Here is a 26,261-nt window from a genome sequence, read left to right on the forward strand (position 1 = left end):
TTTCAAGCCTCTATAATGAGTATTGTTTTGAAAATGAAACCAGATTAATTCAAGATTACCAGGCTACATTGAATTAATGAAATCAGTGAAAACAAACTGACCTGTACATGCTGTTTAAAGAATAGTAATGACTATTCGTTGTCTTCTGACACCTGACACTTCAGAATAGAGAATATAAAGCAAGGATAATAATTATACGTGTAACAGGATTGATCAAATGATGACTGGGATCAGTCAATTAGACACCTAGAAAATAAACTGAAGAACATACCAACAGGGGGCACCATAGCACTGTATACTTACGTCTCCTGTTGGTGTATACGTTTGAAACTCAAAATGAATTTCAATAATTCCTAGACAAAGTAAGATATAATGGTGTTGTTATGGTTAATCTTATGTAAACGTAATAATCAATCTTTTGTGGAAAAAATCTAAAGCAATTGATGTCCTTAAAAAGCTTTTATTCCTAATAGTATGAATGTGTTTATATTCTAAATTAAATTGCAATCATACAGCATATTGGGATACAAAAAACAACATCTTAAAGCAAATATTGGCGGTGAAACAAAAGTCTGATATAAAAAACACAAATAAAAACATTATTATACATTAATTGCTGTAATAACATTCAAATATACAGAAATCAATCACATAATTACACATTACTTTTACGAACATGGTGCCTAAGTAAAATTCGATTTGGCTTCATCTGATATGCTGGTCTTTTATCACAGATGATATGTGTACTGTTACATTTACCAATGTAATATTACTAGTCACTACAAACCTCTTCTAAAACCCTTTTATGTAGGGGTCTTGTGGCATTTTCTTTCAACATTGAACAATATTTTCATTTTTAAATATATTTATAGAAATAATTATGAAACATATAAAATATTTTGGTCAGGGAAGTTTAGAGACAACAGTGGTTGAATTTAGCTATCAAACCAGAAAAAAAGATGTTTATAATACCAGTGGCTTACTGAGACCATGAGACAGCAGTTCACAGTGCACTTTCATATGTCCAGCGAATTCCGAAAGTGCTGTGCTTGTTGGGCCAGCTCCTTTGCAAAGTTCTGGGCTTCATCTAGGGCTGTTGTGTCTGGGAAGTGCAAAGCCGCCTTCTTGGTGGCCACAGCCAGCTGTTTTAGGAGTGCACACAGGTGGTTGCACTGACACAGCAGGCTCTGGCTAGTCTCTCCACTGTGGGCCTCCCTGCACAGGGTGTTCACTAGTCTTTGGCCCACCATGATCACCAACTTACTGTGGGATATGAAATTCTCAGGTGGCTGGCCATCTACTAGACTGTTCACAAACGCACTTATGGCCTTCTGTAGAGCACCAAAATATAAACGACAGTGTTCTGGAAGTACAGCTCTTCTTGGTCCCTCCACATCAACCTGAGCTTCTTGGGAAGGTTGTGGCTGGTCCTCCTGTGAGGTAGAAGGGGAAAATGTGAGACAATCAGTGAGTGATTGTCATACATCCTCTGCACTTCCTCAAACAACTCTCTTACAGAGAAATAGATATAAAGGAAGCGGTCTGCTGTCTTAAATTACAGGAATGGATACGAATATTTTTAACCATTAGATTCTGTATCATCCTTGAAAAGTTGTCTCTTCACCCGCTATGACAGGAGGACGTTATACCTTTGGCTTTTTGGAACCCCCTTTCGGCTCAATCATTGGCTTCCCCTGTGCTATTTTCTGTTGTTTTTCAAACTCTGTTTTAGTCTGGGAAGAAAGGAAGTTACAAATAATAAGGTTAAAATACAAAGTGGTTCGGAAGTCAATCAAAGCAAATCAATCAAATAATCAATTGATTATTTGCAAGTGACTACAAGTCACTACAAGTCCTTGAAGTTCTACTAGTTGGTGAAAGAAAATATACCTGTAATTGAACATAATCATTTTCATCTTCCACGAGATCATCCAATTGTTCAGTCTCATTGTGACACTTCTTTGTTTCTGGTAAAATTGTGGAATTGGGATTGTCTGGTTCTCTTGGCACAGACCTGAACAGAAGCTTCCCATTAGCATTGAGGATGGACACCAGTCGCTTGACATCCTCTGGCACAGTACGGGCCACCATGACAAAGCGCTCGAGCGGATCAGGTGTCTGAGCTTGTCCTGGGTCCTGGGAAAGAGTATCCAGAGGCCATCCAGCCACATTTAGAGCACTCATGGCCTTCTGCAAGATCAGACCTGAGTCCTCCAAGATGGAAAGCTGCTTGTTGAGCCTGGCCTGCAGGTTGGCATCAGTTAGACGACGGGCATTGCCCTTGAGGTCCAAGGCAAAGTCCAGAAACACGGTCACAGAGCATGTGATTCTCTCTGCTGCACCTTTGATCTCCTTCAAGTGTTTCCCCAGGTGCTCCTTGCTCCTCCAGCGGCTACTGACAAAATCCATGAGCTTGGGAACAGCCCTGCACACAGCTTCCTGGAGCACCAGAAGTCTGCGGCCTACCTCCTCCTGGCTGAGGGTAACCTCCCGTAGAGGCTCTGGAGAAGAGGAACTCAGAGCCAGGGAGTCACAGGAGCTGGTGGAGGAGCTGGAGGCTGTGCTACTTCTCTGACTGTCAGTCGCTGACATGTGTGAAGCACTGCTTCTCTTGTCCTCCTCCTGAACCAGTGAGCCCCTGGTCCCTGGCCGGTTACGCAGAGAAGCTGACACCAAGTCCATCCTGCCACGCTGCATGCGCCCTCTGGAGTGGTCGTAGTTGGGACCAGTGTCTCCTCGGCACTCCAGGGGCACGTGGCCTTTGTAGGAGTCGCTGAGGCGTCGAATGGAAGACTGCTCCTGTGGTGGCACTGCATACACACTGTCCTCGGACAGCTTCTGTACAGGTGGTTTGTCATATGTGGGAACCCTTGGAATCACTGTTGGTGGACTGTGGGCGTCTTGGTCCTTTCTTGTTTGATTGGAGCAAGGTTTTGGTATATCATAGAGAGAAAGAGCAGAGCTTGGGCTTCGCACAGGCCAGACATGTGCTGGTAGAGTGTCGTAGAGCTGCCTTGCTGGGCTCATTACTTTGCTGGGCATGGTACCATTGTAACCCTGCTCGTGACCAGGCTTCTCAGGAGACATGGGTACATCATAGATCCACTCGGATTTACGAGGGTTGGGAAGGGTGTTGTACCCACTTGCCAGTCTCTGTTGAGCTTCAGTAGATGAGGGCACAGGAATATCGTAGCTAGGATCCTGGGATACAGGTGGTGGAACTGCATATACCTGTGGGGCATGAAAAAGGTCTGTTGAATGATCATTTACATTGTAGAAAGACGGAATGCCTAACAGTAAAGAAATTAGTACTTACATAGGAATCACTTGAATTGTCGCTCTTTATACCCAAGGTATGAAATCTCCTCTCCAACTCTGAGGTTTTAATCAGGGAGGCCTTTCTTTCCAAAGGTTGCCTTTGTGATGGCTGTAATCGCACATGTTGTTTAGGGTTTAAAAAGGGGAAAGTCAGTGGAACAATCAATGTTGCAGCATTTTGTCTGCTTCTGAATACCAACATTTTTATTACATATGGTTTTACTGGGTACACGTTTAAAAAACTCTTATGATATGTCTATGATGACTAATGCAGGAATATCAGTACTGTTTGTACTGAGACTCACAGTTAACAGAGACGCCCCTCTGCCAAGGCTTGGGACATCATAAACCTCCCCCTTGGGACTAGAGAGGATGCTAGGGGCCAAAGCCTGTAAAAACAGAAGCTATGATTGGTTCCTCCCTTACTACTTTGATCCTAGACGTGTCCACCTCATTGAGCTCATACTGAATATTTCAACCCCTTTATGAGGATAATGTTTTCTCTCAAACCCTTGAATGCCAGACATCCCTATTAGGCAGGCAGGCTTGCCAATTAACCCACTTTTATAATTGAAACCCTTCTGCTCGTTGACTCTTAGATGGCTACTGTAGACGAGAACAGCCCTCCCCTGCAGCAGTAGAGGAAATGTTGAACATATGGAATGGCCCCGTGTGCCCAATGCCGAACAGGCACCCTCACAGACACCTCTCTCATACAGGGGTCCTCGGCAGCCCTGACTGCTGTTTGTCGTTAGTGGTGTCTGAAGTCTGTCTTTGCTCGTCTTTTACAGGCCCATAAAGGCCCAGTGCTGCATGCCTGTCCCCACAGAGAGCCCCCTGGTCCTCATCTGTAAGCTCTTTTGCCAGCGGGGGCTTCCGAATGCTGCATTTCATCCACTTTCTACCTCTCTAATCATGAGGAGAGTTAACACTTCCCAAGGAAAGGGAGCAACCATTCTAGGTGAGCAGCTGTCAGACGAATGTCTGGCTTTTCTAATTTAGGCATATGTTTTTGTTTATTTTTGCAACCACAACAAAAATCTCTTGTAATAGTCTTTTAACCTGCTGCTAAGTATTTATGATACAGAGAAAATCACCTTACCTTGCTGTTTCCCTCAAGTATTTCTGTGCTTTTCTTGAGTGGGGAAGGGAGAGGACTCTTGGACAAAGGACTGGAGGGGATCTTATAGATCCTGTCCATGCATTCATAAGATGATGTGGTGGACAGTCTGGGTCCACTTGGGATTTGATAGATATTCTGGGGACTGTCACTGTTTTGGCAGTTGGGTGATTTTGAATGTTCAGCACTTAGCACCTTGGGTAGGATCTGCAGCCGGTTGGCAGGGGCCAGACCTTGACGTCCATACAATGAGCACTTCCACCATCCACGGCTACCAACTACATTTTGATCCATCACTGTGACAATGTCGCTCTTTCGGAATGCCAGTTCATCAGGACACTCTGCAACGTTATCAAACAGAGCCTTTGCAAGAAGGGTCTGGAAAAGGAAAACAGTGGGAAAAAATCACAAAAGAGGTTGCATGAACAGCAAACAAAAGGATATTTATAAGACATTGAGCAAGACATAGGGACAACAAATCTCACTGACAAGCAGAGAGCATATTCTGTGCACAGCAGATTACAATTTACAATCCAATACAAAAAATAGGCACTGCTTTCCATTAAGATGTGGAGTTTTGCAATTTAATATTACCAGTTTGTGTAATCATTCAGTGGCTGGGTACCCTTTACAATTCTCACAACACCCTCTCATTGTTAAACAACAATTGAAGAGATGTGGAGTGAGTCCACCTCTAGTCTCATTCTTAAACATAAATAGATATTCGTAATCACAGGTGTTCAGTAAGAATAGACTCATTCTATGTCCTGTATTTTGATTCCTGTACCCTCAGACAAAAGCATATTCTTTGAAAAGGAGCTGAGAGAATGCTCCTTTTCATTCCAAAAATAGAGCATCATATTTTATAAAAAAAATTCAGATAAAGAGTAAGATCGGAATCAATTCATGTTAAAGGATGAAGCGGCTTCACATGTCCGGCTTTGAACTGATGGCATGACACAGTGGGATGACTTGTTTGCTAAATTAATCAGATTAATTCTATGAGGCTCACCTATGGAAATATAATGCCCTCATCCACTTTTTTGTGAGTATCCATATCCAAGTGTAGATGATACATATGGTACATACATCCAATGTTTCCAATCCAACATTCAGCAGTATCTAAAGCAGTTATACTCACACAAACACACATACAGCGAAACACACACAGCCACGCACACAGACATACTCGACCCCCCTCAACCCTCAGCTGATAAGTCAGGCTGCTGGCACTGCCTTACATGGTACTGCCCTCTTTCTGTCAGGGAATCCTCCATAACAAAGAGCCTATTCACCATCAGGGCACAACACACTCTGCACCTGTTGAATAGAAAGCCTGCCAGGCCTAAAGAGCACAGCCCCTACACACTGACCACAGCAGACACAGGCCCACTTTCACCCCCAAACACCCCCATCAACTGCAGCAAACTTCCCTGTAAAGTCTGCGGAACTGTGGCACTACGGTCACATTGCAGTTCTATCACGTACCTCAAAGCATCATGTAAAAAGTGTCAGACAGAGGCAACTTTTTCACCAGCAGTAGTCTTTCTGTAAATGCTATTGTGTGTGTACATTTCAAACAATATGTCCACATATAGAAGAACCACATTTCAAAGACCACAACTTCCATGAGTTTAGTCAGAACTCTGGGCTTGCCAACATTCAGGTCAAGTTACATTTTAGAACTGCTGCTTGTTGAGGTTAGGGCTGCGATGTGTGAAAATAAAACACATTTGTCATACATTGGTTAGATGGGAGTTTTGAATGCGGTTTTGTGGTGTAAGTATCACATGAGAAGTGTTCTCTTTTCCCAGTATTTTGCATCTGATATCTAGATAAGATCATTTGAGAAATTATCAGAAATTGAGACATCTTCGCAGTGAGACCTATGCACGATTGCCCATTCATATTCTTATTTTTATATATATTTTATTCATATTTTATAATTTACATTTTAAATTGTTGTATTTTTTAGATTGTTAATTCCTAGGATTAGTTTAACTACTGTACTTCTATACTCTTTGATTGAAGCTCTGTGTATGTTTATATGTTTATTGTTTGCACCTTCCGGCCACAGTAAATTCCGTGTTTGTGTAAACCTACATGGCGAATAAAACCAAATTCTGATTCTGATATATAAATAGCACTGTTAAATACCAATGTTATGCATAGTGTAAGGACATATGAGAGCTGGACTATGTGTACTGTGCCAAGCAGGACAACATTATGTTTACTTCACTGTGTGTTGTTTCTTTGAATATCAATCAGTACAGTAAAATAGGGGTCAGATTCAGCTGTGAGTCTTTTGGATTCCTGCACACGCCTGCTTGTACAGCTCAGGTTCTGGCAGCTGGCTGCAGCACTTTAGATACACAGCTGTCTTTCTCTTTTTCTCTCCTTCTCTTTTTGGAGACTTCCACCCTGAGAGACCTCCACCCTGTTGGCAAATAAACATGACCTGGACTATCATAATAATAAAAATGTATATGAACGATGGGAATTTAACTCAATGAGTTTGGTATCTAAATGTGCTGCTCTGCTATCTTATGTGTGGTTGTGGTATCCCAGCATTAAAAGATGGAACAATCCAAATTGACACTCTGACACCTTTTTCTACCAAAGATTCTGGGCAGTAGAAAACAGTATGGGAACCATTCCCCCTAGTTCACTTTGACCTTTGACTTTTTGACAGCCTGGTCATGACCCCTAGGTCAGGTCAGCACATCATGGTCAATCAGCGGAATGGCAACGCCAGCATAGGTGCAAGGAATTTGTTAGACTGAGAAAAAATGCTAAAGAGATGTATACAAATCAGAGTGTTGGACAGAACAAAAATAATGAAAGGATTTCACCATTTCACTACAAAATGATTAACAGTGATATTTAGTTCACCATTCAAATATCATATTCTGTTGCTGTGTGATTCACTTGTACTACATTTTGGAACTGTGGGGAAAGGCCTATGCAAGCCAGAGGCAGCACAAACAAAAGTTTAGATTAAGTTCTCTGTCCAAACCAGGACAGGAAGCTTTCCCATACATTTCACATTAAAAAACATTCCCACAGTGTGTTTATGTCGATATTCAATCTGGTCCAGTGAAATCCATAATACTGTAGGTATAGGGAAACTCATTGTATCCCATGGAAAATCCAATTCAGATCTAAACAAACTGAAGGAGAGGTTGAAGCTAATTCTGGTCCATGGCAGTGACTTTGCCTGCTTCCAGCTGCCCTGGTATTTCCTGTATATGAACTCTTGAGAACTATGTCAAATTTCACACAAAATCCAAACTACTGATAAGAACTTTTCAAGACACCAAATAAAATTGACTCCTATCATATCAAACAATAGTACAAACTTAAAATAGTTATGATAAAACTATACAAGGCACGTGGATATTAAGAATCGTGCAATATCCTGCCAGGAAAAGTAATGCTTGATTAATAACACCAGAGGATTCACTCTGGAGTGCAGGACACTTGATGCAGCACCATATCTATATTCACCCTCTGGTTTTATTTAAAAGTAGACTTCCTTTTCAACTTCCTCTTCTGTTTTTTAATGGCTAGGCACTTGCCATTGCCCTAAACCTCTTCCTGATCAGCTCTGAGCACATCATGGTCACCACATTTTGTCTACTTGAACAAAACTATGCATTTTTTTCATTTGCAGCTGATTCCTGTCTAATGTTATGGACATGGATCAAGACTGGTTAACAGACTACTTGGCAAAAGTCATGCTGATTTTACCTTTTCTGTGTGGGAGGTCAAGAACATTATTCAATTTATCCACACCAGCCTCCAGTTGTAAACAATCTACTGACACCCTATAATGTGTACATTTTAAAATACAGTATTTAAGAAATGAGCTTGAGAGTGGTAAAGGTTGTTGAGAAGAATATATTGAAATGGGCTGGTTCCCAGTGTATAGTGTTTGTGGGAGGTATAATGATGACGCTTCTGCTACTTCTCCAGTTTATCTGAATGATATGATTCTTAGAATACCTCATTCTTCTGGAATGAATGTGCTGTGGAATGCTGTTGATACATGTTATATCATTGCCTGTGAATATATATAGCTGTGTAATACCATCTTCCATCTTCCATCTTCTATCAAGCAGTTGTGACAGTGAGACTCTCAGTATTACACACAAGTTTTGCCATATCCAATCAGTTCTGTCAGGATGACAGGATGAACCCAGCTGGGACCAACCAGAAAGCAAGAGGTAGAGGGAAGGTTACAGAGACAGAAATACAGAAACAGATATAAACCTTTCTGCAACCTTTCCATACATTTAAAATCGGTAATCTATGGGAATATGTGTCTGTATAGAGCCTAATATGAACCACCAAAAAAATGGTGACATGGTAAATAACTGTTCAGAAAGATAATTCCATTAGGTAGGATATGTATAAGATGCCAAACATTTTGCTAAAATATGAAATTCAATGATCAATTAAACCTGACATAAAAGTGTAGGAATTATGTTCTTCCTCCCTCCTATCATCTGACTTAGCAGAACAACCAAGTTTCACAAACTGAGAAGACTTAAGAAGCCATATTGTAGCTTGAAGGTCCAATTAATAGTTCAACAGCTTGATTTCATAAAGCTTCAAGGAGTGTGTTAATGAGGCTTATAAACGCCAATCTGCAACACACTCTGTAAGGACCAACACTATCATGTTACAACAGCAGAGTTTAGGAGTGTTGTTCGTTGGGGGGCTATACATGGAAATAGGAGGACGCTTACACCGCAACAAAGTGAAATCTAAAGAGACAGTAGACAAGAAAAGATTCCTTTAACTGATAATCCAAAGAAAATTGTGCAATCCATAAAATAACAATTGAAAACATTGAACCTTACAATGATTTCCTGAATATTTTTCTTGAACTATTTGAATTGAATAATCAAATATGAAGTCGACATCGGGTGCAACACTCACCTCCATTTCCAAATAGGGATTACAAAGTAAGAAATATGCTTAATATTCCAAATCAGATATCCTGACAGTCATGACTAGGAGTGTGTGCAACCTCTGTGTAAAGCCAGAGCTTTGTGGTTTATGAGCCTGCTCGAGCACACACATTCTCTGAGCTGTCACTGGGCCTCTTTACACACAGGGGCGGGGAGAGCTTGCCCAGAGTCTTTGACATAGCTACTTTCTCGCAGTCCTATTGGCTTTGCTTGAGTCCTTTTCATCCTTGTCCCACCCTCTTCTAACTACCTCTGTCTCTCCATGGCCAACCACTTCCTCAAAGAACTTCAATTAAGTTTTTAGAATACAACAAAAATACAAATTTGCCTATTCACTAACTACTTGTGTGTTATCGAAAAAACAGACTCTCATCTTTCTTCATGTTCTATCATTTGCCATTTTTTGGGGGGTTTAAGTTATCTGTTGATTTTTGGAAATGTATTCATTTGGAGTTAAGAAAGACATGCATTATTAAGCCAATGGCCATTGTTGCCAGGACAACATTGAGAGAGGCCAATGCCTGAGAAGATCGGGGTGAGGGATGTTAGTGGTCTTTGAACAGTCAGTTTGGGTCCATTGACTACAAAATGGTCTCACACACTGATCCACCATTTACTGTGTAATGTTGTAGAAACATTGCAATACATGTGATTCGGCTTTAATTAGAAGAAAAAAGGTTGGGCCGTTTTTTAATCACATCAAATAACATTATAACAGTCTTAGTTATTTGTGTTTTTTTATACTTGGCAGGAAATGGCAGGCCCCTTACAGGAAATACCTGACCATAATGGTACATCAATGATCAGAAATGAGAACTGTGGCATCTGAATGCATGGTGTTGGAGGTGTAGCCTAGTTACCCAGACCACAGTGCATTTCAGTAAACACAAGGTATTTGGCATTGTGTCAGACCAGTGGAGATAAATGTACTATCTGAATTACTAATAAAGGCTTATGGCCCACTATGTGCATTGCATGTATTTACTTAGATGACATGCAAGCACATCGCTTCAAAAAATATCAGTCATATATATACCCCCAAAAAGGAAAATTCAAAATCGAAATAATTGCCTTTAATAAAAAAAATTGACATCATGTATACAGTACAGAAACAAAATACAAATAATTGTCAACTAAAGTCATCTATTTCCCCCACCAAAACTGTGTGGAAAGACTTGCAGCCACACGTCAATGTTGTCTGGTTAGATGCAATTTAGATGCTAAAATAGGCTCTGTTTAAAATTGAATATTGTGCTGCAATGGTCATTCAGAAATATTATCCCAACATCTATGGAAAACAGCGCCCCCTGGCTGTGGCTCGATGGGGATGCAAACAGTGAGACAATGGCTTCAAGGTAATCAGAAGTACTGAATACCACTGCCACTGACAGAAAAGCAAGTTTAAAACAAATGTCCTCAAAACTTTGCTAGCTACGAAAAGCTACAGAAAGAGGATCTGATGGTGGAAGATTAGTGACTGTCCTCAGGCCTGCAGGACCTGTTGGGCTATGAGGGTTCAGTGGGATCCCTGTTCCCTCAGTCTGTGGTGGTGCGGCGGTACCAGAAGCGGGCCCTGAAGTCATCGCTGCAGGTCATGAAGCCCGGATTGGTGGGCGAGTGGACAATACAGCGGACAATGTTGTTGTGGCCCAGGGACAGAAGGTTCTTCCTCTCGGCCGAGCGCGAGTCCCAACAGCACAAGCTGATGGTGCGCTCATCAGGCAAAAGGACGTAGTCCTCTGTGTGGTTGAACACACCCTGCGTGCGGTGCATCTGGCGACCACTCAAGCCCGCACCTGTGAAAAGAGGGACAACACTGGAACACTGGACTTTCTCAAAATAAGCCATCATCTCAGGAGATGCAGGTAAGGCTCTTACGTTCAGTATTGCATATGGGCAAGCAGGTGTCGATGGACAAAAATGGACCACTTGTTAATCTGATACCAGATTAAACAGTGTATCTCATAACATTATCCATTTGTCATTACAGCTTTATGTTTTCAGGTGGCATCCTCACCTGTGTACTTGACAAGTGTGCGTCCAGTAGAGATCTCCCACAGCTTTACCACAGAGTCTTTCCCACTTGACAGAATGTACTTAGAGTTCTTGGAGAATACGGCAGAGCAGACCTCAGCACCGTCGTGAGCCTTGTCAAAGGTGGTCACACAACGGTTTGACACTCCATCCCACAGCTTGATGCTGCCATCCTTGCTGCATGTCACATAACTGTTGGCACTGGGGTTGTAGTTGACGGAACAGATGGTGTCTGTGTGCTGGTCCAATGGGTTGCATGATACAAAGCACTGGAAGGTGTTGACATCATAGAGTCGCAGGGTGGGATGCTGGGTTCCCACTAACAGAAAGTCACCTGATGGATGGAAGGATATAGAACGAAGCATTTCTGCTTCCTGTGGAGTGGATTCCCAGAAATGAACAGTCAGGAATAAAGCCATTGCGTCAAATGCATAAAATATATATGTACAAGGAGAGAGGACAGGTGGGCAACACATTTTTGTGAATGAACATCACAAAATAATAAACATTTGGTGGATAAAGATCACAACAGCTGTATTGTAAATAGAGAATCGTATCAACAGATGTTTACCTGAATATGCTTAAAAGCTCTTTTCGCAGACGGTTTTGAGTAGTCAAAGAGTTTGAGGGTGTAGTCACGGGATCCAGAGGCTAGGATCTGTTCAGTAGGATGGAAGGAGAGGCAAGTGACCTCATCCACATGGTCATACAGTGTCCGAATCACTGGGTGGTTCTCCATGTTCTGCTGGGCGGTCTCATTCATCATCACCTACAGAACAAAGAGCCATGAAGGCACAGCTACAACTTCTTTCCAACGTGCAACATGTCATGGTAAATGATTAGTGATGATGGCTGCGCTCCCTGTCTCTCAGACAAGCCTCACTTCAATGGGCATGGCACTTTTAGCCAGCATGCGCTCTGTGTCCAAGATCTTGATGGAGGCATCAGCAGAGCCTGTTGCAATAAGTTGGCCATCGCGGCTGTAAGTGGCAACACGACATGGCCCCTTGTGAGATGTTACGTAGCAGGTCTCGTATTCTGAGGCTTCGGGAGACATGGTCTGCACATCTGCATCAAACTCCAGGTCAATTCCCACACCAGGTGCCACTGTGTCTGACCGACCAATGGCATATTGAACTGCACTGTCATCGTTTTCCATACCTGTGACAGATAGGTTTATAAATGTTACTGTCATTGCATAGAAACGTGAAAATCAAGCTAAACAAATCCAACATACCAATTTTTGCCAACTGCATCAACTGTTCAGATGGTGACACCACACTGGGTGGCTTCACCTCGTTGATGAGGTTGTTGGCAATGTTGGTGTAGCCATCATAGAGCAGCTGGCTGATTATAAGCTTGTATAGGTGCTGTCGGTCCCTTAAAGTCGGTTTAGGGCGATACATCTTAATTAGCAAATTACGATTTTCAGATGTGACGATTACAACAAAGTATCTGAAATAAAAACAACACATGCACGCCGTTAGTCATCACCAGCATATCAAATAGTTTATATCTGTTAGCTTTGCCGACGCTTGCTGGTTATATTTATATAGTATAATTGCTCTGGTTGTATTACCGGGCACACTTTTGCAGCTAGCTAGCTAGACAACTACGGTAATGGATTGCTAATGGCTACCTAGGGAGCAAGTTCGATAGCTAGTACTATTGCCATTGAAATGAATGAAACTTGCTAGCTGGCTAAGTAGCACTGAGTGCAGCACGAAGCCAGCTAATATAACGTAGACTAGATACAGTACCTAGCAAGTCATTGTGGAGTGTGTTAAGATGACCTCAATAGCTAAATCAATATAATACGTATTTTACAGTATCTAAAGTAGCCACTTCATATGTTCTATGTTCACTTGAATTGAAGCAGCTAATAAGCTAACTAGTAACAATACTACCTTGATAGGAGAGGCGCTGTTTCCAAAAGCGCTGCATGCTAAATGTGCGCCGTAGGTTGAATTCTCCAAACTCAACGTATTTGCGTCATGTGATGTGTACGCCACGTTGTAGTCGAAAGGAAGTCGTCCATAATACAGTCAGACAGTCAGACGTTAAGAACGGATCTAGGAGCAGTTGGCCTACCCGAAATGTAAAAAAAGATTGCATCGGCCAAACTGTGTACCCATTCTGGACCAGTTCTCAGTACTAGACTTCGATTTTCATATAAAAACGGCATTGATATAGAGAGCGCAAATGCGCATTCCGAGAAATCCAGACGGGGGCGCGCAAGTATTGGTAGAAAATGTCAGTGAGATTTTTTAGTTGCTTAGAAATTGTAAAGCTAATTGTTGCATTAGTTGTTGTTTTAGTTATTCTTTCAGTCACGTAGCAGTGTCACTATATCGGTTAATACACGTTTAGCGCATAATACAAAATATTCCTCGAGTTATTAATGCTGATCTGAAGCCAGAACACTAACTATCTGCACCCAACCACATTTTTGCATCATGCAATGCATGAATAGCAACAAACTTGGCATGTGTGGTCCTGGTCCCCTAAAATTGGATTGGTACTTAGAATAATTATGTGGTAGACTACGCTTTTTATGAACATAGGCTAACTATCAAACACAATATGTGTGGTAGACAATAGTCAAGAGGTGCTAGAGCTACCAATAACTTTAACATTTGTATTAGTCAGTCCTCAGCCAAAACTCCTCAACACATTTCGAGAATGGCAGGAGGTGTTTCGTTACCATGCCAACACAACCATCCCCCCTCAGTTGCCTTGGAGACTGGTGTATTGCTGATTTCTTATGTTGACACAATTTTACAATCCTGCCACCTGAAACTGGTTGAAGACCTAGTTCAAACAGTCGGCTAGTGTCAGTGGCCTTTAGGCCTTTACAGCCTTAACATTACAGAATGATGCTCGCTTTATCAACATCTCACAATGCAGAGAAAAAGACAGCACACACGGACAGAAAGTGTGCTCCGTCTGTACAATAATTACTTGTGGCTTTTTGGGGATCAGAAGTGGTAAAAAAAATTAGACAAATATCAATTTGTTTTTACTCTGTAGAAAATCTTGCTGTTAGAGAAGATAATATACAATATATTCTAGGATAGCAGTTGTCATTTTTACCCCAGTCTTAAGTAACCATTCACATGAATACATATTGCACTATTGGTATTCCCCTCCAAAACAGAAGACATTTGCAGACTGCAACTTTTTGTTGTTGCAGAAAGCAGCCTCCATTCCTCTTCCCTCTTAGAAACATAAGACACCTATACTCATGGACACAGATGGGACTATGCACACATTGGCAAAAAAGGCTGTGGTTATGATAGTGGTTGGGATGTTCTCTGCAAACACTTCCATCTATTATCAGTTTACCCTCATGGGCAACGACAATGCCAGCACAACCCTGTGATTTGCTGACTACACCCACAGAATCTCTCTTGTGCCCTGCGAGTGGGTGGGTGAGGTGTGGTTAGAGGAAGAGAAGCAGAGAGATTTTATCAGAGGAAGTATTCAGGTAGCGGCTCACAGTGTGTTGATGTTAGAGCGAGTCAGTCAGTCTGGGAGAGATGTACTGTAAAAGGTAAGGTTGGATGCGTCAGAGAACTTCCTACTTCTATTGTAAATGTTGTTGATACTTTCAGTTCTGCAATTTCTCATTCTCGGAATGCGACCACCTGTGCTTTTCAGTTCATATTCTTCTCTGTTTCTTTCTTTTGCTGATCACTCTCTGTACTTGTCAACTTATGCATCGATCTTTGTTTAACAGCACTGTCAAGCAGCCCCTTCTCCCTCGTGCTAATCTCTCTCTCTCTTTGCTGTTCTCTGTCTTGTTCTCTCTTTCATTCTCTCTCTGTCTCTTTCTCACTCCCCCTTCTCTTGTAGTGCATTTTCGGTCTCAGTTGCATTGCTTACAGGGTTCCTATGTCCTCTCCAGCAGAAACATTTCCTCTGCAAAGAGCAATGATTTGATCAAAGAAAACTGCCAAACTGCTTTAAAAGAAGCCTTCATGACTCACAGACGTATGCATGTTTAGTACAGTATTGAGCTTAAACAATGCTGCTTACCAGTTGACCTATACGGACAGTATTGTATTAGAAGTGGATCTGGTGCAACTGTCTGGAAAAGTAAGATATTGTTGACTTTGGTTTATGGTCAGGTGTTACTTTACATTTTCTAATCAAATTTTCTTTCAATTTGTATTTTTTTTGTCTAGACTTTGGTTGGTATATATTAATATATGTTTTTTGATAGCACACGTGAATTTACAGTCTCATATTCATTCAATTTAGAATAAACCTACAGTATACACAAATATGCCAAGACAAAAGCCAAATGTCTTTGATACTATTTTACATAATTGTATTATTTTTCAAGAAAAGGTTAGTTACTAAATGCTATGTGTTCACATGATTTGTTTCAGGCAAGTAAAGTAGGTTATGAGACTGTATTTCCATGAATGCCACACATTTACATATCTGACTGGAAATGATAGCAGGGTACTGTATGAGGAAGAGCTTCACATTGACTGTGTAACTTTACTTTGAGCTTTAGAATGTAAAATATTTTGAGTATAAGTTAGAAAGAAAGGAATCGATGTTTAAGTCAAAGGAACGGGGGAGCAGAAAACAACTTGACATTGTAAAATGTGCCACAGAAAGTGTTTGGCGTGGGTGTGCTTTAGCTGCACTCACATCAAACAGCAACCAACAATTCTATGGGCGATACAATCATAATTCAAATGAGGATATCTGTGACTCATACCAATAGTGTCACACTGAGCCACACTGTTTTCATATTGTAGGACTACATCTTATTTTGCTTAAATATATATTTTTATGTATACATTTGAAAATACATTTGAAGCTAATATGTTTATGTGTACAGATCTAGACAACAACATGCACATTTCAACAGATGAGAGAACAGACGCATCTCTCTCTCTCTCTCTCTCTCTCTCTCTCTCTCTCTCTCTCTCTCTCTCTCTCTCTCTCTCTCTCTCTCTCTCTCTCTCTTTCTCTCTCTCTCTCTCTCTCTCTCTCTCTCTCTCTCTCTCTCTCTCTCTCTCTCTCGCTCTCTCTCACTCTCTATCTATCTCTCTCTGATGGTTCAATCTCTTACCACATTCATGGCTATGTAGTGCATGTGTTGTGTATATGTGTGTGAGTCTACGTGTTAGCTTGCTTTCATTTCCATGCATCGCCTGCACTGCCAATTGTCATAATAATCATTTTGTGTCATACTGCACCTTGACAGCATAGTCTAGCTTTGATGTAGCCCAGAAATGTTGTCCCACTACTATCGTAATCATCTTCACAACTAAAAAAACCTGTCATGATGTTGTCATGTTGACTCTAACGGCATGCTTTGTTTCTAATTCATTATTTACTTATATAATTGCTATTGTATTCATCCCAGTCTAGTTAAATTACAGTTTATGTCTCAGAAAATGAAACCTTGTATGCCTTGCACTATAAACCACAGACCAGAGCAGCACTCCCGTTCAAACAGAAATAGTTATTCTTTGATCATGCTGAGCAGAAGGCCTAATGAAAACGATGTTTCCCTGCAGGTAATTAAAGGCCCTGCATCAGAACATCACAACGGCTGTTGTCATGGAGACTGGCAAGCAGGGCTTTGTGAATGTTTCTGTGCTTGGCAGCTCAGTCTCAGCGCAGAGAGAAAACAGGATGCACGTCCAGGCCCCACCGACGACTATGCTCATCCACACGATACCTGCTGCGCCACCACATCCCCGGGCACAGATACACCCACAAGCCCAGCTACCTGCAGCCACCCAGGAATCTGCCCACCAGCATCTGCCAGTGCCGCCTCTATATGCCAAAGAGACACTTCCCTTCCTGACGCTCCATTTCCCTGGAGGGCTAGAGCTTCATCAGGGACCTAGCCCAGCGACAGCCGTGTCTGCAGCCAGACCCAAGTCTACAGGGAAGCATTTGTGCCCTCATTGTGGCCGGGACTGTCTGAAACCCAGTGTGCTGGAGAAGCACCTGCGCTGCCACACCGGGGAAAGGCCTTACCCTTGCACTACCTGTGGCGTCTCCTTCAAGACCCAGAGCAACCTCTACAAGCACAAACGCACCCAGGCCCATGCCCGCCTCTCATCTGAGTCTGAGCAGAGCAGTTTAGGCAGCCAAGACAGCTTGAGCAGCTCTGGGGATACTTATACCACCAGCCTGTCTTTAGATGTCCTCAGTGGGGACTCTGGGAATCAAAACATGGAGGTTAGTGCATCTCTCTGTCAAGCCATCTCTCCAGTTAGCTCTGTGCTGCCCCCTACTGCTCAGGTTGGTCTAGAGACAGGCTGGGCCCTGCACCAGGCTGCTTTGGTGGGCCTTATTCTTGCACCTGGAAATGACCATAATGTCCAAGGTACAAAATCTGAGGGTATGAATTACTTTGATAAGACAAATGAAGAAGAGAAAGATAAAACAATTGAAAATACAAAGCCTCGACTGGCTCCAAATCGTCATCTCCCCCTCCAGAGGCAAGAGGCAACCCTGTTTTCCAAACATTGGGAGAATTCTGTATCAAGAGGAAAATCCCAGAGCCATGACAGCACAGATTCCGGATTCAGTGAGAGTATTGAGCAGCCCTGGACCACCAGTCCTGGGATTGTGCTGCCTGACCACAGTATGGAGTCCCTTGTTGAGTCCAGTCTGGAAGTCCACAGCCAGCCTAACACCACCCACATCTCCACCAAGCCTGACCTTACTACTTCAGAGACCAAATCCAGTGTATCAGAGCAGGAACAGAAGAAACTGGAGGAAAGGATCTCCAAACTGATATCTGAGAATGATGCAGTAGTGGATGATAAACACCTGGAAAACGTGAGGCCTCGGAAGACAATGTTGTCCAAGCAAGGGAGTATTGACCTCCCCATGCCATACACCTACAAAGACTCATTTCACTTTGAGATAAAGACCAGCAAACCCTCTAATGCTGCATTAAGTTGGCAGAAAGCAGACCGAGGGACAGCCCTGTATAGCTCTGTGCCCAGCCAACACTCCTCCAGCGTAGAACATGCTCCCCTGACACGCAGCAGTTCCCTGCCCTTCAGCGTGGGAATTCAGCACTCAGAGAGGAGCAGCACAGCCTCTCCCCAGAACAGAGATTTCATAACTTTAGCCAGAAGAGGCAGCTCGGGACATACATACCCAGCAGGCTTTGGCACAAAGTCTGTAGACCAGCAGGTGTCCAATCATCGCCCACTAGTACGCCAGGCAGCCATGGACTGCAACCCGGCAACAGAAGGCCTCGCTTTGACATCATCACTGGAGGAGGTCTTTCCCAACAGTCTTTGCTCAGATGGCGACAGCAACGACATTTGTGTGGAGCCAAGCAGCCAAAAGTGTCGCAGGAAGAAATCACAGAAGTTTGCCTACAACAAATGGTACATGTATGGGGGTGGAACTTTTAAAAAGCTGTACAGTACAGACAAAGTTGAGAATAATACTGTTCTCAAGGCTAGAAAGTCAATGCCGAGCCAAGAGCATGAGGTGGTCCAGGGGATTCAGAGAAGGGGCTCATTAATGCACAGGGAGCTTGTCACATCAGTGGGGTCTACAAAAGACTGCACTGCAACAGTGTGTCACCCATCCAGCCTTCCAGCCAACTTGCCCTCTGTCCCATGTGGGAATGTATATCAAACAGGCAGCCATCTTGATTCCTCGTTTACTACGCTGAAAACAACCTTTGTGGAAAAACTGTCTCTGTCAACACATCCACCAACCACTGGAGCAGCAAATGCTAAGAGTACAGAATCTGTTGCAGAGAGTGTAACGCATGGGGGAAAACACACTGGCAGTGTCTCGCTACATCAACATTGTACAAGATATATTCACTCAGAGACTAAGAAGCAGAGAACTGACAACAACATATGTTCACTGGGGACGCAGTTTGACCCCAACGCCAGTAAAACTGTGATGCTCCCTGTCAATACTGGTATGACCTGCTCTGCTTCGTGTGTGATGAACACCAACAGAACCTATGTGAGCACTTCATTCTCCTCTAACAACCCTACTGCCACTAAAACCAACTTTCTACCAAAGTACCAGCTGAAGCTACCCAACACAACAGACTCAGACTCTTCATCACTGACCTTAAATCAACCCACTGGTATAATTAGCCATAACACCATCTGTACCATGTCCTCCTGCCAGACATCAAGAACTATAACAACTGGAAAGAAAGACATTCCATCCTCAGAATCCTCATGTATGGATCAGAGTCAGACAGTTATGTCTCCACCAACAACAGTTGAAAAACAGCCATCTACCAACAAAGCCTTAGTAGAAAGTGAGACTGTCACAACAACGACAATTTTAGTCAAGGAAAGGGATGCAAAACCACCCACCACATATATACAGCATCCACCTGTTGTGGCTTTTGCAGAGAACCTCTCTGCTACATGTACGCCTATCACAACCTCAGTTAGGAATCTGACTGTTGCACCCAGTACAGTTTCCACTAATAATGTCTCATTAATATCAGAGAACAGTTTTACTGAAGAGTTGAACACAGCTGCCATACCTTGTCACATTATTCCATACAATGACTCAGAGTGCTCAGCTGCCCAGAATGTATTTCATGTTCGGACGGCAGATCTCCAGATCTGCCTGGAGATCATATCTGATGAGCAGCTGGCTCTCATAGAGCCCCAGATTGAAAGGCAAGGCCATACAATTGGGTCTGGATTGTTTACCCATAGTGAAGAAACAAGGACCAATTCAAAGGACCCCACACACGAAGAACAAAGCCATTTTACCTGGGCAACAGTGAATATAAATGCAGATTTGGGGCCTAAAAAGGCTGAATCTCAAAATCAGGTTAAGTTGTCATCCTCAGAAGGTTTTCAGAACATCAAATCCTTATTACCAGAACGTTTTCATCAGATGGATCAAAACATTGCTGATAAAGACCACAACAATAGAAGGCAGACAGAGAGACTGTTCAAAATTGAATCTACTCCTTTAACTAACACAGGACAACCGACACAATTCTTACAGGTTTCAACCACATCACCAGACCCATTATTTACCCCTGGAACTCATAAACACATGCTTCTACCAACACAGAAGAACCGAGCGGGGGTTTTGTCAGCTCCTGTCTCCTCAAAAGGTGTGAAATCAGAAAGGAGCCAAACACAGGAAGAAAATGTCCTCCCGAAGAAGCCTATTAGCCAAAAGGGCCAGGTTTCTGATGAGCTGCCTGGCCAACACAAAGTCTGCCTGGTAGCCAGCTCCTCATTGTCATCTTCTACAGCAGCAAAGAGCATCTCAGGAAGTGGATTACAGGAAGATGATAGCCAACACAAATCTCTAAATCAAAGAGCCACATGTAACATGGACAAGATGAAAACTAAGAATACAACCCTGGAACAAGAAGCCCCTACTTCAGATGGAATGCCTAGAGAATCCTATCTGCCCCTGCAGTCATGCTCTGGTCAGAAGGCTAATGCTGAGAGCAGTGTCACTTTCCCCAAAAAGGAGCCTTCTATTTTCCAGAACAAAGCCTTTAAACCTTATGGAGAACCCGACTCAAAAGAAATACAAGTCCATAATAGTTTCATGGAATTTGAACCTGTGAACTCAAAGATCTATTCTAGTTCCACAATGTCATCAAAAACATTTGGTGTGGGCCATATCAACATCGAAACTCTGGATGTACATGTACCTTTGCCATGCCAGGCTCAGTGTAAATCAGAGGAACACAGAGACTCACAGCTGGTCCAGTTTACCTTTGAGCCTTACAGCATTCATGAGGAAAGGCCCAAACATGCCCCTGGTGTCTCTTTATCCAATCAAGACCCAACAACAGGTAGGTATACAGGTGTTTATCAAATTGTATTAGTTATTCTTAGTTTATGCAGCATCATGCAGTTGTGAGCACAATCAAGTTTACAAATTGTCAGAAATCTGATATTTCTATTTGAATTACCTCTTTCCTCCACAAGGGGGTAGTAAATGATCATGGTTCTTGTCGGATTCTCTTTGAAATGAGAAGTCATAAAACTTGTCACAACACCTTTTGCTGAAAAGACCAATGAGTTTTGTACAAAATAAATAAAGACAGCTGACATTCCATCTTTAACTGCCTCAAAAGGCACCCTGAATAAACAGTAAGTAAGTAAAAAAATAAGTAAGTAAGTAAGAATTTTTTTTTCTGCATTGGAAAAATAGAGCTTTCAGCTCCTCCTTCACAATAAATATTCCCTCTTAATAAAGTAAATAAATACATCTAAATGTTGAATTAAAAAGATTTAAAAAAAAAGTCTTTACAAACAATTAATTGAGTGTCTACATATCTTTTTACAAATGGTTTGCCAACAAATCCAATTGACCAGTAAATAATGACTTTTAGGAACACATGACCTCTATGATGTTAATGCAGGAGTTACACCTACAGCTTAGGTAAGTCAGCTGACAACTGAGCTTTAGATAGTCTCATATAGGGATATTTCTTTATACCAGTCTAAAGTCTCGATACCTACACTCTGTGGGAATGTGTAGGCTTTATTGGTTATGATTTCGAACCTCTTTCATTGGTTCAGTAATGCAAAAATATGAATAATTTATAATGGTTTGAATATGTTATTTAGTAGTTCTTTAATTATCTGCAAATCACCACCAAAGGATGATTATTATGAGGTATTGTCCACAGTCAAAACAAATACCCCACCGGGCACAGAGAGTAAGAGTTGGTTCACACTTACAAGTCGTCTTGGCTTGACTAGGCAGTGGTGTTTTGACTGATCAAATGCTTTCAGGAACAACAGAGGAGCCTCTGGAGGTCAGAGGAAGTGCCTTCCCCCGAGGTTCCTCACACAGCAGACCCCTGGGTTACAGAGGATTCGGCCTCTGTCTCCTTTCCAGACAGCTGACATGCAATTTGAAATATAAACGCAGACTAGTCTTAAAGCAACTCTGCACAGAGGCACGCGCTCAAGTTCAGCCAAACCAAATAGACCCTGAGTATCAGACCAGTTGTTTTTTCACCAAGACAATTACTGCTATATCTCCTCCTTCATAGCTATCTACCGAACATAATATATACTGTCCACATGTTAGTCTCAGTCTCAGATATGCAATCGCTACATATTCATTAATTTGGTTGACATTAGGTTTGCAATGAAGCGTAATGTTTTTTGGTTTCATTTTATTTTATGGCATTTTCTGCTTTATGGGATAGACAGTGAAAAATGACAGGAAATGTAGGGGAAAGAGAGAGAGGGGAGGACATGCAGAAAATGGTCTGAGGAGGATTTAAATCCAGGCCCCTGCGGTAAAGCATCAGCCTATGTGGTTCTCACACTTGACTGGTGAGCCACAGGGAGCCCCCAAGGCATACCATTTAAATAATATAATGTTGGAGCTATACTGTGATTACAGTCAATACATGTCTTCTTTAGTTAAAGCTTGGGACTCAAAATCATGTCAGACATTTTTCTTATATTCTGCATTGTGAAATCCAAAGAGGTTTGTTTCTTCCATTGCAAAATATAGTGTGTAATGTATGTCAGCACACTCATTAACTGAAAGTGACTGTAAATAAGTTTACATTTGTTGTTGTGATTGTTTATTTGGTCAGACATTTACTACATGTATCTATCAATCATGTTATTGACTGAAATACCATAGCATTACAAAGTCGGAATGATCTCCATAATTTAAATCACATTTCACTGACTGGATATCGTTCCAGACAAGCCAAACTCTAAATATGAATGAAGGACAGGATCATAAAACAGTTGTGAACTCATGTTCACCCCCCTGGTCCCCTAACCTCCACAAACACGTACAAACATACACAATACAAATGCTTTTAATTTGTTGTTGTGCCCTTAGGGGATGTAGAGAGAGGCTGCCTGACAGGAGATTCTATCCAAAGGGAGAATGGAAAACTAGGCCTTCAGAGGCCTCTTTGGCAACCCGACAACGCAGCCACGGAGTCCAGGGAGAGAAAGGTTTTTGGAGAACCAGACAACCAACACGCTGAGCAACAACAGAGTAGAGGAAGAGTAAAAAAGAAGGATGGAGGAGAACAAAGTTTGAAGAGAGACAAAGTGCTGGAGAGGGAGGAAGTCAGGCTGAAGGCAGGTGATCTACATATCCAGCAAACAGATGTGTTTAGGCATGAGGTTGGTACACTTTCCAATTCCAATGTATTTACAGCTAAGATGCAAAGACATGTTTCATGTATCAGACACTGTATGCCACTGTAATAGAACTGCAACTCATAATTAAATGTTATATTTTAATCAAAGAAAGAAATACTTAAACCACAGACTCAGTGGTTTAGACATTGGCATTCAACAAAACATACAGATGGTCAACATAGTAGGCTTACCAGTTCCATGTATAATCATACTGTATGTGGTGTAACAGTCTGAATGTAAAGCGCATGAATTATTCATTGTAACAATACCATATGATTGTTCTTTCTTATATGTGTCAAAATGCTTTCTTCTTGCAAATGTAAATTCTTTCATCACAGGTTTAAACATTTATGTTTGAGGCCACAGTTCTGTGCAAGTCATTAATTCTATTTCATCTACAGGTGCTGTGCATCTGACAAATTCAAGTTGACATGCATTATTTTACATAGTTCCATTTATCATACCTCCAGCTCACCACCAGTTACCACAATGCAGCTGGGTAACTTTACAATAAAGTCTGCATCCACCATATGTAAAGACAAATTTAGAATTCTTTCCAATTCTGATAGTTATTTTAATTGAAACTGAAAGGACAGGTAAGCTTTAAAGTATTAAAAAAATGCCCCTGCACTGATCTAATAAGATGGCTCAGTGAAGAGGATAATAATACTGTCTGCTTATGGTGGCATTCCTTTCATCTATGATAGCTAACGCAAATATGATTCTCTTAATAACAGCTCCATGAGGTAAAGGACAAAGCAGATTCTCATCAGAACTGTGGACTATCAGCGGAGCCTCGTCAGTTTTTTTCCCAGACACAGGCCGGAATGTTCTGCAACCCCTCTCAACTCTCTCAGCAAATGACACTCACTTCCAGTCCCATGAACTCTCAAGACTGTAATACTAGCATTCCTAATCCTTCAGAGCCTGAAATGAAGACTATTGGTAGTCAGATTCCCCAACAAATGTGTGACACCAAAATGTTACATGTCAGCTCACCTTTATTCAAGATACAAAAACAACCCGTCCAGAGTGAGACCTGCCTTACAGAAATTACTCAACATAGCCAGGTAAACGAGACCAGGGTCAAGTGCAGCTTTAGCAACACTCTATCTGCATCAAAAGGGCAGAAAACACCAAACTCTGTTTCTGTGGATAAAGCTCATATGAGTACAGCCTTGTGGAGTATGACAATGGATACTCATCAAGACAGCAGTGACACTATGGACAGTCTCATGCACCCATTACACATTGGAACCTCTGCTGTCACACTGCCAGGGGACATGCCTGACAACAGAGAGCTAACAGCTCCAGTCTACACCACACTCACCAATGTATCTGTGAGGCAAGACAGTTCAAGCAAATATGGCTTGGTACCATCAACTGGACAAATTCACACCAACCTGCTACCTGACTGTCTGATGAGTGGGGCAAGGGCAGTCCAGAGCAGCCTGGAGGACATAGAGGACACCGGCAGCAGCGATGATGAGGGGAAGCTGATCATTGAGCTCTAGACAGGAGGGAGTACACAGGAACATATGCAGACATAAATGCTGGCCGAGATAGACTCATAGTTGGTGTGTGTCACAATCTAACGTGTCTTTCTCGCGTGCAACCGAAACCACCAAAATTAGCTCCTGCTCTCACTCTCACACCTGCAGCTCTATACCCTTGCCCCCCAACACACACACACCTGTTCATATGAATCATGCATCACCTCTTTATCTCCTGATGTTGGACTGCCAGTTAGGGCACCTGGGGCAAAGCACCATCCACCACAGGAATGCAATCCTTTCCCAGACTGTGTTTACTGATAGTGAGTCAGTCTGACATGGCACAGGAGTGCAGATCACAGGAAACGAGCACGTGCAAACAAATCTCATAACTCAGGCAGCCATTGATCATCAGGTTGGTGTTACGACAGGAAACCACGGCAGGTACTTATACCTTATATGGCATAGAACTGAGCACAAGCTCTATCAGATTTATGTCTGCTGTGGATGTCTGTGCTGTATGGTATCGCTCTTGTTAATGTACATTGTGTAAATAGGTCAGACACAGGGATTATTGGGGTATTCCGAAGTTTCATTTAATTAAGTCAAAGTACAGATTTCTTTTTCAAAAGCTGGCAGCACGGTATTATGGTGGTATTATGGTGGAGATACAGAAAAAAGTTGATTCAGTCTACGTATATTGCAAATAGCTGCACCATGTGCCTATGACCATAGTAACCCATGGTTTATTGATGGATTGATTGATTATTGATTTATTGATATACCATGCCCTCTTGTGATTTATAGCTTATCTATAAAAAAAAAAATGTTTACTCAAATTAAATGCTGAATAAATGAAAAAATAAAATGTTAACAAAACCCCTAGCTTCTCTGGAATACATGCTTCTAAAACTGCATATATGACACATTTATACAAAATATATATGGATATCAATGTAAACACCTACGAGACAACAAAAGGCTAAGAACATGCCACGTTCTTTTTTCATCACCTCAATCACTCAGCATAATTTTTTTAAATAATTCTATAACAATCAGTTGCAGATGGCAGAAAGCATTTGTGAGTTAGCAAGAGAGCAATGTTTACTTTAAATGCAAAACCTTATCCAGAAAAATAACATATTGTGTTCCATCTGTACTTAATGGTCTT

The 26,261-nt window shown here is 42.0% G+C and overlaps 3 protein-coding genes across 9 annotated transcripts; 1 reads left to right on the forward strand and 2 right to left on the reverse strand.

The window, feature by feature from the left end:
* Positions 1–458: 458 nt before the first annotated feature.
* Positions 459–9,592, reverse strand: cass4 (Cas scaffold protein family member 4). Its single transcript, XM_047026232.1, has 7 exons — positions 9,383–9,592; positions 4,421–4,816; positions 3,624–3,707; positions 3,317–3,427; positions 1,891–3,231; positions 1,650–1,733; positions 459–1,433 (listed from the first exon to the last, which is right to left on the reverse strand). Exons 1-7 carry the CDS (start codon positions 9,386–9,388, stop codon positions 1,017–1,019), a joined length of 2,439 nt encoding a protein of 812 aa, XP_046882188.1. The 5' UTR covers positions 9,389–9,592; the 3' UTR covers positions 459–1,016.
* Positions 9,593–10,465: 873 nt separating this feature from the next.
* Positions 10,466–13,639, reverse strand: cstf1 (cleavage stimulation factor, 3' pre-RNA, subunit 1). The gene is made up of 6 exons (XM_047026233.1): positions 13,356–13,639; positions 12,686–12,903; positions 12,332–12,609; positions 12,020–12,217; positions 11,432–11,822; positions 10,466–11,210 (listed from the first exon to the last, which is right to left on the reverse strand). Exons 2-6 carry the CDS (start codon positions 12,852–12,854, stop codon positions 10,951–10,953), a joined length of 1,296 nt encoding a protein of 431 aa, XP_046882189.1. The 5' UTR covers positions 12,855–12,903; positions 13,356–13,639; the 3' UTR covers positions 10,466–10,950.
* An 828-nt stretch (positions 13,640–14,467) lies between these two features.
* On the forward strand, positions 14,468–25,963 carry znf831 (zinc finger protein 831). Of its 7 annotated transcripts, none has more exons than XR_006956480.1 (4): positions 14,468–15,001; positions 16,992–21,259; positions 21,396–21,564; positions 21,803–23,454. XR_006956480.1 is itself a non-coding variant. In XM_047025288.1 (4 exons), the coding sequence occupies exons 2-4, from the start codon at positions 17,035–17,037 to the stop codon at positions 25,109–25,111; spliced, it is 5,295 nt and encodes a 1,764-aa protein (XP_046881244.1). In that variant the 5' UTR covers positions 14,703–15,001; positions 16,992–17,034; the 3' UTR covers positions 25,112–25,963. The 7 variants fall into 7 exon arrangements, 2 of the variants coding, with proteins under 2 accessions (XP_046881244.1, XP_046881245.1); XR_006956478.1 differs by having other exon boundaries at positions 16,992–21,564; positions 21,803–21,852; positions 23,287–23,368; XM_047025288.1 differs by lacking the exon at positions 21,396–21,564 and adding an exon at positions 24,335–25,963 and having other exon boundaries at positions 14,703–15,001; positions 23,287–23,579.
* The last annotated feature ends 298 nt before the right edge of the window (positions 25,964–26,261 follow it).

The sequence above is a fragment of the Hypomesus transpacificus genome, chromosome 9 (genome assembly GCF_021917145.1).
Source record: "Hypomesus transpacificus isolate Combined female chromosome 9, fHypTra1, whole genome shotgun sequence".
Classification (NCBI taxonomy): Eukaryota; Metazoa; Chordata; class Actinopteri; order Osmeriformes; family Osmeridae; genus Hypomesus; species Hypomesus transpacificus.

What these genes read in the sequence shown, in the direction of transcription:
- cass4 (XM_047026232.1), bottom strand. An exon ending in GAGGGGCGTCTCTGTTAACT is followed by an intron (nt 3,428 to 3,623) that starts GTGAGTCTCAGT and finishes GTGCGATTACAG; the next exon opens with CCATCACAAAGGCAACCTTT. An exon ending in ACAATTCAAGTGATTCCTAT is followed by an intron (nt 3,232 to 3,316) that starts GTAAGTACTAAT and finishes CATGCCCCACAG; the next exon opens with GTATATGCAGTTCCACCACC.
- cstf1 (XM_047026233.1), bottom strand. Translation starts at nt 12,854, where the DNA reads ATGTATCGCCCTAAACCGACTTTAAGGGACCGACAGCACCTATACAAG. An exon ending in AAAGTGCCATGCCCATTGAA is followed by an intron (nt 12,218 to 12,331) that starts GTGAGGCTTGTC and finishes TTTGTTCTGTAG; the next exon opens with GTGATGATGAATGAGACCGC. An exon ending in GAGCTTTTAAGCATATTCAG is followed by an intron (nt 11,823 to 12,019) that starts GTAAACATCTGT and finishes TCCACTCCACAG; the next exon opens with GAAGCAGAAATGCTTCGTTC.
- znf831 (XM_047025288.1), top strand. Translation starts at nt 17,035, where the DNA reads ATGGAGACTGGCAAGCAGGGCTTTGTGAATGTTTCTGTGCTTGGCAGC. An exon ending in CAATCAAGACCCAACAACAG is followed by an intron (nt 21,260 to 23,286) that starts GTAGGTATACAG and finishes TTGTGCCCTTAG; the next exon opens with GGGATGTAGAGAGAGGCTGC. An exon ending in CAGATGTGTTTAGGCATGAG is followed by an intron (nt 23,580 to 24,334) that starts GTTGGTACACTT and finishes TCTTAATAACAG; the next exon opens with CTCCATGAGGTAAAGGACAA.